We start from the raw sequence: 13784 nt of genomic DNA, 5'->3' as shown, positions 1-13784 counted from the left end.
CGAATGAACAATCTACAGGATGCACCTGTGCTGGGAACAACTGAATGTCTCCCTGTGCAAGCCAGTGGTCACGATGAGGAAAAAAAAGGAAATTCATAGCTGAAGCATTGATCAAAGTCACCAATCAACACATCAAATGATGGTAAGGCAAGATGACCCCCGAGGTTACGCGCTGTGTGGAGTGGCAAGACGTCAATGTTTAAATCCAAACAAGATGTGAAGTCCAAGGAACCACCTGACTCAGCAACACAGACAATGGCATTTCGGTGATATCAAAATACAACTGGGCAGTAACTATAGCATCCTTAACATACATTCATGGCAGCATAAATATCAGAAATTCCCAGGATATAAACACCGGATCCGAAATCACTCCAACACAAAGGAATCCAGTCCTAGCCCAGTCGAGATTGCGGATATCCAGACCTTCAAAGACCCCTGAATCGAGCCCATCCCGCAGCTCGATATTCGCCTGTCTTTGATAGTCTCTTCCCCTTTCCTTCATAGTCATCATCCTCGGGAGCCAAACGACTTCCTCGCCCCTCTTCTGCCATTTTTCCACTGACTTCACGCCTTCTTCCCACACCCAGGCCTGCAATGTAACTTCCATACCCTGCAGGTTTAGAGCCAAGTCCTAGCCCCAAATCAATTCCGGTGTTACTGACGACACGACCCGTACGGTCGCGATTCTCTTGATCTGATAGGCTATCATTCCTATCACTATCACTATCGTGATCTTTGTCATTAACCGCTTCGTAGTTGCCCGTCATGCGCCTCCATCGTGATTTCTTTTTGTCAGTGATATTTGGGGTTATGACTTTCAAGTCTTTACCACGAAGGCTTCCTACACGCTGTGCGGGAGAAATTTTGCCTTGGTCTAGTTTGCCATAGGACCTGAACTTGGCACTCTTGACGGGCGTTGGCCTGCCACTGTCAGAAGGTGGGTTTGGCACATCTGCCAGTGCAACACGACGTAAGCTACCCTTTGAATGACGTGAGCTGACTGACCACTGTTCAGTCGGCCGGGGAGTTGGCGGATTCATTTCCAGTGGATTCAGGAGCGGCTGGTGCTTATAGTCGTTGTTCTCATCTTGCGCCAACACGACCTGATGGTCTCCCAAGTCACGTTCGGGGACGTACGAGTTTTCGGCATGCTGATTACCGTATATAATTTCATCGTTATCGCAGTCGTCAATGGCTGTGTAATCACCTCGATGCTGCACTACGGTGTCACTCCGACACTGAAGGCTGTCAAGGAAACTAGAATTATCCCATTTCTCGTCATCAATACCCGGTATCATAGGAGTATCTCCTCCGTTGGGTAAAGACAACGGTCTAGCTGCAGAATCATCGGGGCATAGTTCAGGTGATGGAGGTGAAGATGGATAGATGCACCAATTCTCATCCGATAAGGCGGAAACACCGCTGGGGTCGCGCTGTCTCGCATCCAGGGCAGTCAAATTTGACTGATCGGAGACAGGAGGAGCATCTCTGACCATAGACTGGGGCCTGGATGGAGTGGTACCACGCCGCTGCGCCGGAGTACGCGCAATCTCCACTTTTGACTTGTTCGCCTGTTCATAATGAAAAGTCTGCTGGCTCGGAAGATCCGATCGCGAATACCTGAAGGATTGCGCTGAGTAATATGATGTCCGGGGGCTGTCTGTTCCTCGAAGGTCACTTCCAGAAAGCGTGCTTGATGAATCGGCCCTAGTGTGCATGAAAGGCACTGTCCGGGTAGGTATCAATGGCTCCTGAGCGAGTGATTCGCGATTGGCCTCGGCGGAGCCCGTTGTGCTCTGGCTCAAATGCTTTTCTGCGATTTCTGACTTATTTCGCTTTTGTCCTCGAGACGTGAGGTTATCCTCTAAGGGATTCATATCCGGTGGAAGCTTTGATATCTGTCGGAAGACAATGGCTAAATAAAGGTCCAAACCTAGTGAGATTAAATGAAGCCCGCCCACAGTTGAAGCGGCAAGAAAAGTCGCGTGGATGATCGCCTCCCTTACTCCTTCGTTTCCAAAGAGAGTCTCCCAACCGTAAGACTTGGTTTCGTACTCCACGTTTGAGACGATGCTGGTAAAAGCATACAATGGGATCAGTCCGGCGTCCAGCACCGATGCAAACAACATGTAGCTTGCCGATGAGGCGGGAGTTCGCGCGGTCGCGGATCGAAAGAGATGGTAAATACCGTAGATAGTATGGAGGATCGTTACGCAAGGCTAATATTGAATAAGTCTCCGTTCTAGTCACCTCGAATTCTCTTTGGGCTTACTGGGACGCGTATCATCCATGCAAGGGTCAGTGTTGTCCCCTTGATGCAAATAACACAGAATAGTATCCCGAGAGCTCCAATTAGGGTCAAAACTCTCAATGCTAGTTGTGACCACCTGGCGTATTTTACCCTCTGCTTTGTTCGAGGGCTCATTAATTTGATGTTGCCCCTACCGCCCGCGATCAATCCGAACTGTTATTCGAACGGTCAGTGTTGAGAATCCACGGATCGCCGTAGACTAGTTACACACAGAATCTGGGTGTTGGTTAAAATTGACCAGCGGGCCATTTTTCTTTGCCTTCGGTTCGCGCGGAGCCCAAGATGCCTGGGTATGTGCCTTGGGGTTGAATGGCTTGGTTGGAGAGACGGGCGTTTGTCGTGATGGGGGATCGTAAATGAACGGCGGCTCACTCCGCCCCATTGTCACAGCCCAAAGGATAACTAGTTAAAGCATCCAGAAATGAATGGAATGAGGATTGGTTGCTTGACGAAGTGGGCAAGAGTCGAGGGTAATATCGTCTTTCGAGTTCTCCTGGCTGGCAACTGTGATGCCTAGTCACTCTAAATAATTCGCGCGCCGATTGTTGGCAGGGCAACCGGACTCATATGGCTTATCGCCGCCCCTGACAAATTCATCAAGACCCAGATGCGACGAACTCCGGCTGCGTCCCGTGTGCCTACGACGAGTTCTATCAAGAATGTTGCCTCGAATAGGAAATGTGTGCATTCGGTGCTCGCTTCAGATCAGCAAAGCGATTGAGGGTTATGAGCGCGCCGTGATCAATTCAACATGTCGACGGAAGTACAGCAGTGACGTTACTCATTCGTCTCGTCCGTTCCGTGTTGCAGTTATCGGCTCCGGACCTGCGGGGTTCTATGCTGCATATAGGCTGATGGGGAAGGTTGATAATGCTTTCGTCGATATGTACGAGCATTTGCCTGTTCCCTTTGGACTGGTCCGATATGGCGTTGCGCCAGACCATCCGGAGGTGAAAGTAATTCATACCCTTGTATCCTAATTCTCAGTGCAGTTGCTGATTTTATGCCCGTAGAATTGTCAAGATAAATTCACCGAAGTAGCTAACTCTTCCCGTTTCAATTTTATTGGAAATGTCGAGCTGGGCGCCGCTCTCCCCCTTCGGTCCCTAAAGCCACATTACGATGCCATCCTCTTTTCTTACGGTGCCTCGAAGGATAGGGAATTAGGAATACCCGGAGAACGAGACATTCGTGGAATATACTCTGCTAGAGCGTTTGTTGGCTGGTACAATGGCCTCCCAGAGTACCGAGACCTTAAACCAGGTCTAGCAAGCGGTGAAGAGGCAGTTGTAATTGGGCAAGGAAACGTAGCTATGGATGTTGCTAGAGTTTTGTTGACGGACGTCGATATTTTGCGGAAGACGGATATGGCAGAGTATGCCCTGGAGGAATTGTCCCGGAGCAAGATTAAAAGAGTCAGGGTGGTTGGACGAAGAGGGCCAATGCAGGTATTTATCCATCATTCGACATCAGGTTAGCCGTGGGCTGATAACTGACAACAACATGCAGGGTGCGTTCACAATCAAAGAAATCCGCGAGCTATTACAGTTACCCTCCGTATTCTTCGAGCCCATTCCCGAATATCTCTTCCCGCCGGTATCAGCAATCAAAAGGCTGCCCCGAGCCCAAAAACGCATAACCGAACTCCTCGCCAAAAGCTCATCCACAGATCCTTCAACAGCAAACAGAACTGGGTCTCTCGATTTTCTACTCTCTCCCCACTCCTTTCACACCTCACCAAAGAATCAATCTAGTGACCTATCATACATAAAATTTACTCGCAACCAACTTGACCCCTCAGACCCCTTCTCTCCATCATCACGAGCCACTCCTCTCCTTGGCGATGACGGCAAAGCAATGCAGGTTGACATCCCCGCTAGCGTCTGCTTCCGAAGCATAGGATATCAATCCGTCCCTCTCGAAGGCTTTGAAGACCTTCAGATCCCGTTCAACGCTTCACGTGGGATAATCCCCAACGATGGACAAGGAAGAATCATTGATTATGACTCCTCCAGCGACGTGAAAGCTAATCCACCCTCGTCCGCTCCGGAGGCCGTGCCAAGTCACCTCCCCGGGCTGTATTGCGCTGGCTGGGTGAAGCGTGGCCCTACCGGTGTCATTGCCTCAACGATGACAGATGCATTCGCCACTGGCGATGCGATCGCGGCGGATTGGGCGCATCATGTTTCGGCTTCTAGCGGTGCCCCGGCGTTCTTGAACTCTGATGAGGGAGGGAGCACTGGACTTGGCTGGGAGGGCGTACGCGGTGATGTAGAGGAGCTTGGCCTCCGGCCAACAAGCTGGAAAGATTGGGAAGCGATTGACCGCGCGGAGGTGGAGAGAGGCAAGTCTAGGGGCAAGATTCGAGAAAAATTTGGTCGTGTTGAGGAGATGTTAGATGTGTTGTCATAACAATGCATACTTACAATTTTATGACAGCGGTTACAACAACTTCTCTACTCATTTCCTTTTAAAGAGAGGTAGTATAGAGATCGACCTATATAGAACACCTGTACTATAAATTATCAATTTGGTTAGATACACTTTCATTCCTGCAACGTCTTCCTAGAACAAGCCTCAAGATGGGCTGCCTCGCGGAGATATTACCATTTCGATATCTCGGCAATAGCCAAATATATACACGGCAAAACTATATTACCCAAGAGTATACACGCAGATGAACCTATGGACTATCTACAATTCGAGCTCGCACCGTACACCAGAGTATTATCTGACCAGACACTCATGACGGTACACCTTCGTACTCCCATCCAGCAATTACTCTTCTTCTCCTTGAATTCATCCGGTTTGCATTGCACTTGACAAAGAGAGTCAACGCCGTTATAATCAGGATGATAATAGCAGCGATGCTAGGAACCAAAATATTGCGTCGCTGAATGGCGCTTTCATCGACCTCATATGGGCATTGGGCTTTGGGTCCACCCGAAACCCAACAATCCGGGACATCAAAGGAGTTGAAATCCAGCCATATACTTGTTTTCTCCGTCTCCTCAGATGACGGGTCAATGAGATCCTTCGATTGCTGGAGGACATGCTTGTAGAGGTACGTGTTTTCCAACGCCGTGCGGGGAACATCAAAGCTGGAGCCCTCAGGACAGGTGTCGCCGGCCAGCGTATAGGGTTCAGGCTCTCTCGACAGTGTCCAGTCGAACGGAGAATTCCTTATGCGACATGCAGCGTAGAGTCGATCTGAACAACCACTCGAGCGCCAATGGCCAGAAAGCGAAAGGTCCATCACAGAGCAGCGGTTTTCATCGATCGCCCCAGCGTTTATTGAATCTTTGGGTTCTCCATCTGCCCAAGACCAGATAGAGGAGAGTGACACATTTCGATAAGGTCCAATGTCTTGGTCAGCAGTGACATTGAGGAGTGTATGGTTAACTAGTGGTGATATACCACACGAGACCATCTGGTTGGAGAAGTGAGATAGCTGCGCGGTAGAGTTTGCTTCTGGAACCTCAGCCGTGGCCCATGTTTGGACATCAGAAATATCGGTGGTATTAGGGTTGTATAAGCATTTGCCAACGATATTGTCGTTGTTATCTTTAGCCACGGTGACAAAAGACGTGAGCGAGCCGGGCGAGAAGACTATCATATTATCGTTCTTGAAATCGTATGCATTCATTTGCAGATCTACCTTTCCCCATCCCATCACAAGTCTTTGCGCCTTGGATAGCTCCACATACCCTTCATTTGGCCATCCATCCGGTGTTTCGTAACGTGAGTTAGCCTTTCCGATTATATTAAAGTACTCTGGAACGGGACCCATTCGCGGAGCCACAGAATACCAGGACCTGTTCAAGTCTCTTCTTTCGGAATCGAGCTCCAAGGGCGTATATATATACATTCCCAACGCATTGTTTGCGGTAGTGCCTAAGGAGTCTGAGAGAGATGGAAGGTCCCTTCCCTTTGGAGTCGGTGCTGAACCGTGAGGGGTATCAGGACGAGATGCGGCATGAAGGTCAAAGATAATATAGGTCAAATGTGCATTCAAAGTATCTTCTGTGCTTTTGAAATAATCGGCCACAACATTTAGTAAGCCGGTTAGGTCAACATTTGCGGAACATGAATAAGGCCCCAATTCAAACAAAACTGTTCCGGAAGGTCCTTTTCTGGTAGGTACTTCAGTCTGATCAACGGTGGAATCTTCAGCGGGGTTTGTATCGGAAGGCCTAGTGGTATTGCGCGATTGTCGAGTATTGAGATGTCCACCCACAGTTGGAGAACCAGTTTTCCGGTTGAATCCAAGTAGTTTCAGCCCGAGGAATGGGAGCCTCCTGGGAACGGTTGCTCCAAGTGGGATCAAGGGTGTTGTTACTGGGCACAGACTCCATTTCTTTCTCTCACGGGACCAATATAGATCAACATACAATCGTCGGTATCCCACGGAGAGAAGATTCGAAATGCATTGCTTTGCTGCCTCTTCATCATAGACCTTCTTTCCAAAGCACGCTGCTGAAAGAGAAACGGCAGGCTGAGTTACAAGATTGATTGGGATCTGTATTGAAACATCTCGCTGGGACTACACCAAGAAACAAATTAGTAGGGAACCACCTCGATTGAGAACGATATCCTGACATACCAGCTGAACTGTTCCCCAAGGCGGCTGTAGGAGAGAGCTGTTGCCGGGAACGAAAGCTCTCATGGAGGCGGGGAAAGCCGGAGTTCAAACAAGCCGGAGATTGGAATCGGCATTGAATTGCGTTGCAGTTGAAAACACAATCTCACTTGCATAAGGCATTCACCATCCACAAAAAGGAGTTCTCGCTGCTCTTATGGTTCTCTACCAGGCACAAGCCCAATGCCGTCGATCGTTGGAAGCTTGCCACCACGCACACGGCGGCCTCGGCGCACATCCCCGCCTTTCCCCTTTTGGAATCTTAGATCTGGCCACTTTGGGCGATCATGAATGAAAGTCAACACATATATAACAACCACCGCCAGACGAGCTCGATCAACTTCTGGGAGCCCTAATTAGCGCGGTATTTTTCTGATCCCGCTGGTTACTTCCTGGTACTGATTGACTTCCGATTTCAACATGGCTGCCCCTCAGCCATCGCCGCAGCAGCTCGCGGCCATGCAACAGCAGATGGCCGCCGAAGCCGCGAAACGTGGAATGACACCAGAAGAGTTCGCGAACATGCAACGACAACAACTCACTCAAGAGGCTGCAAAGCGTGGTATGACTCCGGAACAATACATCAACCATTTGAGAGCTCAGGCCATGCATCAACACCAGATGCAAAAGCAGCAACAGTCAGGAGAAAACCACGACCACAACCACAACCACAGCCATGACCATGAGCATGAGCATGGCCAAGACGACCACCAACATGAGGGTTGCTGTGACCACAATCATGCCCATCAGCATCAGAGACAAATACCTGTGAAATCAGGAGTTCCAGCGGACCCGAAGGCACTTGCCGTTGCCAATTTCCTCAGATCACAAAACCTTAAGACGAGAACATGCATCTTGGATGGTCGGAGAAGAGAATTATTTAAGGGTACATGCTACGAAAAACCTTTCAAAACCAGCCAGAATTACTGACTTGTGAATTTATAGTAAAACGAGCAATTCGAGCACTGGAATCTCCTGCCTACACCAAAGCGGCATCAAAACCCAACTCTCTACTCCCACCGGTAACCGATCGCGCTTCTGCCGAAAACACTTTCAAACTCCTGCCCATGTCCCTTCTCGCACTCCGTGTTTCCAAAATCGAGCAACCGAACCGTCCCAAGCAAAAACGAGTCAAAGGACAGTGGAACGTGCGTATAGAGCAGCACCAAGACACCGACCCAATGATGCACTACGCATGGCTCTACGAGGGACCACAGTGGAAGCAGAAAGCTATGGCTGCGGGCGTTCTCATCGCCATTATGGCAGTGGTCATGTTCCCACTATGGCCCATGATGTTGAGACAGGGCGTGTGGTATTTGAGTATCGCAATGATGGGCTTGTTGGGGTTGTTCTTCGCGATGTCGATCTTCCGCTTGATACTATTCTGCGTTACGTTTTTCGTTGTGCCACCGGGTCTTTGGTTGTACCCCAATCTGTTCGAGGATGTCGGATTCTTTGATAGCTTTAGGCCAGTGTGGGGATGGCAGGAGGTATGTTCAAATCCTTTCTCATTCGCTCTCCACCCAACCGTGACAACCATGGCTTGGAAGGGGCATAATTTAGCTAACAAGCACCCAGACCAAAAAGAAAAAGAAGAAGCCCAAGGCAATGACCGACAATACGATAACACCTCCTGAGCGACCCTCCCAACCCAAAAGCTCAACAGCGACATCCACTGGAGCTCAGCCCCAAGCTAACACCGGAGAAGCCACGAAACGTGGATTGACCGCTAGCGTTGAAGATGCGGATGAAGAATAGATAGAAAACCATGCCATCTTGATTAAAATTATCGTTCTTTTTTCATTACCGACTAGCCTCTTTTGATACCTCCTTTCTATTGTCTTCTTTATCGGAGATACCGATTTCTTCCTTCAAAAAGGGTTTGATCTTAAGTGTTTCTACTGGGTTGTATGAATATGCTTCCATGTCCATGGGAATAGAAAGTAAGTAATCATTAAATAAAATATTGTGACCATGTTTATTGCATTTATCAAAGAAAAGCCCTAGTAAATACCCCACGGACTCAGAGAATTCATATGAGTATATAGAGTATATATTATTAATTATATCTACATTAGAATTATCTCTCGCCCTGCTTTTATCGTTATACCCATCAAAAGCATGCATATATATATATACATAGGTAGTACATGTATTCACTGAAAATAAAAAAAATGAATTCGAAAAGAACGAGAGGAGCATGGATAAGATTTTGGACTTGGAGAAATGGACTCGCGTCCTCCGTAGAGTCATCAACCAGGAGAGCCTGCCGTTGCATATCTAGACATTATGAGAGAGCATATAATAGCATAACACCGTCAAAAAGTATGTGAAACCTCTCGAAACAGGTGCACAAATATATATTAGAATGAAAATATAAAAAGAAAAGAGTTCCCTGCCAGGGAAGTGGAGGCAAAACCCAAAATGCGAAAAATAAAACAGTGATCACGGCGCTTTGTTTATTAAGTTGAGAATTATTTGGGGTATATGCGCGAAATTAAAAAATGAGAAAAATAATCTTTCGTCGAAAAGGGAAAAAACTGTGTAAAGGATCGTACACAGCCTATTTTCCTAGGCGGATTGATTCAATTGCACGGTTCTAAGTATCTAGCAAGCTTGCAAAATACCCGACTTCTTTGTTGCACGCATATCGGTCAGGCCGCTTGCATTAATTGCCGGTACGGATGCACGATAAGGCCCGGGTGAAGCTCTGGCCAGTACTCGTTGGTCACCATTCACGTGTGTCTGAGGGACAGGAATGTGTGTCCGTTTCATCGCAGCAGTTGGAGAAGTCCAAGAAGGGGTTCTTCGAGGGCCAGAGGCAGGCGGGATCTCAGGGAGAGGACAGTTTGGTGGTGGCGCCGGAGGCGGCCCGAAGGCCATTTGCGGCAAGCTGCGTTTGGGGGAAAGGTTGGATACGTGGGAGCTTCGTGACGGCGGAGGTGGTGGGTAGTACCTAAGTGGCTTTGGGACATTCGAGATGGCTACAGCTCTGGAGGCTTGCGTCTGGAAGCTTTGTGGTGGTGGTATGGGAGGATATCTAGCCGCTGTTGACAAATTTGAGATTGCCAAACGTTTTGGATTTTGTGTGCTCTGTGGTATCAAGGTCATAGGAGGATGTTCTGATGGTAATACGCGTGGAGTCTTGGCTTGCAAGCTTAATGGTCGCCGTAGGGACGTTGTGCCGTCCCCGCGTGGGTGTCGCGCGCACGCGGTGGATTCTGTCCCCGTCAATAGAGGCCAGCGATATTGTGGCGTTTCCTGAACCGTTTTCTCACTCTCTTTGTTGATAGCTGGTGGCACAAGAAAGCCTCCAGATACAGGGGAATACATGTCAACACTGTGTTCGGATGTCGAATATCTCCGTGGTGGGAGCTGGTGTGTCTTCAATTGGTTGGCTTGTCGGCTCATAGCATCTGAAGTACCGATGGCTGAATGTCGACTTCTTACACTTGATGGTCTGACACCATCACGAGCGATGTGAGGATACATTTTTGTCCTCGCTCCTTGTTCGATTGGCGCCAGACCCTCAGGGCTCGAATCAATTGATGTTTCCGAATCATAACACGATAGTTGCGCTACAGCAGCAGCGGGTGTTACATTGGGAACAGGAGTGATTGAGCGAGGCTGGGATGATCGCACATTTACCGCGGAAGAATATCGTTTGCTGAATACCGGAACACTAAAATTGGGTGTAGACATTAAAACCGGCCTCACAACTTGGGGCGAAACGTATTCCGGCCTTGGCTGCCCAAGAGTGCCGCTCTCTGGCCGAAGACAGGACGGTCCTCGAACTGTGGATATTGGTCGCGAACACGTATCCAAAAGCGGGCCATTTGGCTCACTTCGAAAACCTTCAGGGGATCCAAATGAGCTTTTGGTCATTGCATACTTAGGACCAGCTGAGGAAGACGGGGGGGACGAGCCACAGGAGCTAGAGATGGTCCTGGTACCAATGGAAGCATATGATAACCGGCAGTTATCTTTTAGGCGATCGAAATCACTGCCTGTGGTTGCTGTCGAAGGAGAGGGAGCTTCGATTGACCGAGCCATAGATCGACGATTTGCTTGTACGACGGCAAGGCCATCGAGCCGCGATAGCGTCGATGGGGAGAGTGTAGACGAAGATACTGATACTAATGACCTATTGGCAATACTATTCTTATTTTGATCGCTTGCTCGTCGACGATCCTTTGTTGCGGGCTTTCGCATCGATGCCATGCTTCGATACCGATGAAGAGGTTGAGGTGTTTCATCAACCATGGGGGTCTCAGGAACATACTCCTGCCCGCGTAAGCCCTCGATCTCACGGCGCATCGTGATCAGCCAGGCCGCCAATTCATTTGCATTGTCCAACACTAGTAAAAGTGACTGTGTCATCTTTGGCGAATCAGAGAGTCGGAGCCGAGACAAGAAGCCTCTCTTATTGTCTACAGCCGTCGTACCATTCTCGTCGAAAGTATGCGAAATTTGGAGCACCCAATGCTTCCCTGGAAGAGCATCGCTAGCAAATGCGACAGAATTCTCCCCGAGTTCCAGAACCAGTTCAGGCAACCGATCGAAACTACCGTCAGCACTGTACTGAAGTAGATAACCACTGGTGACCAGCATGTATATCTTGCGAGACCACTCAATTTTGTGAATAGTGTCAGTGGCTTTCATGACGTGTTTATGATCCTTTCTCCCCTTTGAGTCGATCGTAGAACTATTTTCTCGGCTTTCTTGGTTTAGTAGCTCTTGGATTCGCAAAATCGCCTCGGCTGACATATTTGGTGCAGACAAAACCGCATGTTTAATGGCTTGAGGGTAAGCCTTGAACAACGGTGGGGGCTTCCAGTTAGTAATTGCCCGATCTTTCCGTTCTTTGACTGATTTGGAAAGCTTTGGGGTTGAATTGAGAGAACCGTTGGCTAGAGATGGAACTGTCGATTCGCTATAAGACTTAGTTATCTTGGAGGATTGTTTTGTGCTGGTCGGCGTAACCTGATCCTCGCACATTGGACTGACATTGGTAAACGGCTTTGAATCCACAATCAGAGACTGGGAACTAGCGCTTTTCGGGCTATTATGCCGAATAGATTTAGTTTTGTTGATAAGGCTTCTGAGTGACGATTTTGAGGTCTCTGGTTTGGGTGCTTTCAGAGGGACTCTGTCTGCGGATGTTGAGCCGGTAACCAATTCTGGGGGCGGTGGCTTCGGACGCATTGACGTCCGCCTGTTGACAGATGTTTGAATTGGCGGGAGCTTCGGACGTGCCCGAGGCCCCGTCGTAGGTGGTTGTTGTTGCGCATCCATGAGGCTGGCTTAGCCACACATAATTTCTTCTGAGCAATTGGGCTTGCTTCTGGCTTTTAGCTATCTCAATGGCGCAGCAGTTGGGAGAGGTTACGGATCTTAAGCTCTTCCGGAAACATGGCAACAGTCAGTAAGTGTTTTCATTAAGACCACTAGAAATGTGAGAAGGGCAATTTCGGGTACCAACAAAATTGTGATGATGGATTGGATGACGCAAACTAGAAGCTTCAAGGAAAAGGAATTATCGGTCGGGTGGAGTCGAGATTTGCTGCAATACAATAATAAACTGGGAATTGTTGACTGCCGCGTGTTATCGTCCACAGAGAGGCGAGTATCGTGGACGTAACGCTGAGCGGACTCGGGTCGCATGTATGGAGTACTCCGTCACCAGATGTTCTTGACCTCCAAGTTTTCATCAATGATGCGTGATTGCAATTGGTATGCCAACAACGGAGATCCGAGAGACAGGTGCGGATTGATGATGCGCACAAACTTCCAGAGAGGAGAGATCGGCACTCCGGAAAATGAAGCTGGCAGTAACAATGCTCCTCCGGCCAGAAAAAGGTCGAAGGAGCACGCGAAGCAACAAGTATCGCGAAGGACAGGGTTGACTACCTATATAACTCGTCAAATGGCTCTGGCGTGACTGGGTACTTGGCTGTCACACTCGGGGTTTCTGGATCTTCCTGTTGGCCTTATGATCGGCTGTCTTGCGACAAGCTGTGAGTGGCCCACCCACGAAACCGGGCATAATGCGAGCACGATCATGCAGAGAGTTTCGTCCTCGGCAGGTCCGTGTCATCAGAAACAATCGAATCTTCTACCAGTCCATGGACGGGGAAGTGCCCTACTCAATCTCTTGCGTCAAACATGCACGCGGTCTCCCGCAAAGTGAAACCAGGCAATTCGCGGCTCGAAAAAACGTCCTTGCGGTCTGGTCGAGTTCGCCAATATGGCGTGGAATTCTCTCCTTTTGCATTCAACGGCGCGAAAACAATTGAAGTGATAGCTCAAGTCTAGACCGACTTAGCTGCAGCCAAACCCATCGAAACGGGGAGACTAGTGACTGGTGAATCCACCGGTGATCGCTAGTTGACACCATGGCGGTGCCAGCGCACAAAAGGGGCGCGACCATCTCCGGTTGACCCTGATCGAAGGCTTGAGGGTGACTCTTGGAGAGTCCGAGGGGAACTCCACCGTAGGGCCCGAGGATCCATCGTTTCGAGCCCGCAGGTTGCAGCTCGGCGAGCTTGCTGTCGCTCGCTTGGTGAAAAGTCTAGCATGCCCTGTTTCAATGCATGCAACATTCTTCTCTTCTCGTACCCCCGGGGCGAACTAATAGTTGCTCTGCGAAAGCATGGAAGCGTCTTCATCACGCTCCTCAGCTCATTCTCACCAATCCTATTTTTGGGCCGTTCGAGAGTGCGAGAGTTGGCGTGGTTTTTGCACAGCCATGAGGGGCAAGTTTGACGATCTTGGCAGACGACACAGCTAAATACTCGCCAGATCCCTCTCAACGTAACGCCTGATCAACTC

General features: G+C 49.2%; 5 protein-coding genes across 5 annotated transcripts; 2 read left to right on the top strand and 3 right to left on the bottom strand.

Annotated features, from left to right (window-relative positions):
• Positions 1–239: 239 nt before the first annotated feature.
• On the bottom strand, positions 240–2727 carry D8B26_000362 (uncharacterized protein). Its single transcript, XM_003067463.2, has 3 exons — positions 2526–2727; positions 2276–2467; positions 240–2222 (listed from the first exon to the last, which is right to left on the bottom strand). Exons 1-3 carry the CDS (start codon positions 2694–2696, stop codon positions 429–431), a joined length of 2157 nt encoding a protein of 718 aa, XP_003067509.2. The 5' UTR covers positions 2697–2727; the 3' UTR covers positions 240–428.
• Positions 2728–2943: 216 nt separating this feature from the next.
• ARH1 (NADPH-adrenodoxin reductase) lies at positions 2944–4748 on the top strand. The gene is made up of 3 exons (XM_003067464.2): positions 2944–3270; positions 3328–3762; positions 3824–4748. Exons 1-3 carry the CDS (start codon positions 2974–2976, stop codon positions 4724–4726), a joined length of 1635 nt encoding a protein of 544 aa, XP_003067510.2. The 5' UTR covers positions 2944–2973; the 3' UTR covers positions 4727–4748.
• A 157-nt stretch (positions 4749–4905) lies between these two features.
• D8B26_000360 (uncharacterized protein) lies at positions 4906–6980 on the bottom strand (the record flags this gene model as incomplete). The annotated part of the gene is made up of 2 exons (XM_003067465.2): positions 4906–6857; positions 6918–6980. 2 exons carry the CDS (start codon positions 6978–6980, stop codon positions 5058–5060), a joined length of 1863 nt encoding a protein of 620 aa, XP_003067511.2. The 3' UTR covers positions 4906–5057.
• Positions 6981–7274: 294 nt separating this feature from the next.
• On the top strand, positions 7275–8930 carry SEC62 (Translocation protein S62). Its single transcript, XM_003067466.2, has 3 exons — positions 7275–7839; positions 7899–8443; positions 8532–8930. Exons 1-3 carry the CDS (start codon positions 7374–7376, stop codon positions 8709–8711), a joined length of 1191 nt encoding a protein of 396 aa, XP_003067512.2. The 5' UTR covers positions 7275–7373; the 3' UTR covers positions 8712–8930.
• A 163-nt stretch (positions 8931–9093) lies between these two features.
• On the bottom strand, positions 9094–12804 carry D8B26_000358 (uncharacterized protein). Its single transcript, XM_066123202.1, has 2 exons — positions 12436–12804; positions 9094–12346 (listed from the first exon to the last, which is right to left on the bottom strand). The coding sequence occupies exon 2, from the start codon at positions 12246–12248 to the stop codon at positions 9561–9563; it is 2688 nt and encodes an 895-aa protein (XP_065979276.1). The 5' UTR covers positions 12249–12346; positions 12436–12804; the 3' UTR covers positions 9094–9560.
• Between the last annotated feature and the right edge of the window lie 980 nt (positions 12805–13784).

The sequence above is a fragment of the Coccidioides posadasii genome, chromosome 1 (genome assembly GCF_018416015.2).
Source record: "Coccidioides posadasii str. Silveira chromosome 1, complete sequence".
Taxonomy (NCBI): domain Eukaryota; kingdom Fungi; phylum Ascomycota; class Eurotiomycetes; order Onygenales; family Onygenaceae; genus Coccidioides; species Coccidioides posadasii.
The sequence above is the reverse complement of the archived record's forward strand: the minus strand, read 5'-3'. Positions and strand labels throughout refer to the sequence as shown.

What these genes read in the sequence shown, in the direction of transcription:
- D8B26_000362 (XM_003067463.2), bottom strand. Translation starts at nt 2,696, where the DNA reads ATGGGGCGGAGTGAGCCGCCGTTCATTTACGATCCCCCATCACGACAA. An exon ending in TTAACCAACACCCAGATTCT is followed by an intron (nt 2,468 to 2,525) that starts GTGTGTAACTAG and finishes TTCGAATAACAG; the next exon opens with TTCGGATTGATCGCGGGCGG. An exon ending in CATGGATGATACGCGTCCCA is followed by an intron (nt 2,223 to 2,275) that starts GTAAGCCCAAAG and finishes ATTCAATATTAG; the next exon opens with CCTTGCGTAACGATCCTCCA.
- ARH1 (XM_003067464.2), top strand. Translation starts at nt 2,974, where the DNA reads ATGTTGCCTCGAATAGGAAATGTGTGCATTCGGTGCTCGCTTCAGATC. An exon ending in CAGACCATCCGGAGGTGAAA is followed by an intron (nt 3,271 to 3,327) that starts GTAATTCATACC and finishes TTATGCCCGTAG; the next exon opens with AATTGTCAAGATAAATTCAC. An exon ending in GACGAAGAGGGCCAATGCAG is followed by an intron (nt 3,763 to 3,823) that starts GTATTTATCCAT and finishes AACAACATGCAG; the next exon opens with GGTGCGTTCACAATCAAAGA.
- SEC62 (XM_003067466.2), top strand. Translation starts at nt 7,374, where the DNA reads ATGGCTGCCCCTCAGCCATCGCCGCAGCAGCTCGCGGCCATGCAACAG. An exon ending in GAGAAGAGAATTATTTAAGG is followed by an intron (nt 7,840 to 7,898) that starts GTACATGCTACG and finishes GTGAATTTATAG; the next exon opens with TAAAACGAGCAATTCGAGCA. An exon ending in CAGTGTGGGGATGGCAGGAG is followed by an intron (nt 8,444 to 8,531) that starts GTATGTTCAAAT and finishes ACAAGCACCCAG; the next exon opens with ACCAAAAAGAAAAAGAAGAA.
- D8B26_000358 (XM_066123202.1), bottom strand. Translation starts at nt 12,248, where the DNA reads ATGGATGCGCAACAACAACCACCTACGACGGGGCCTCGGGCACGTCCG.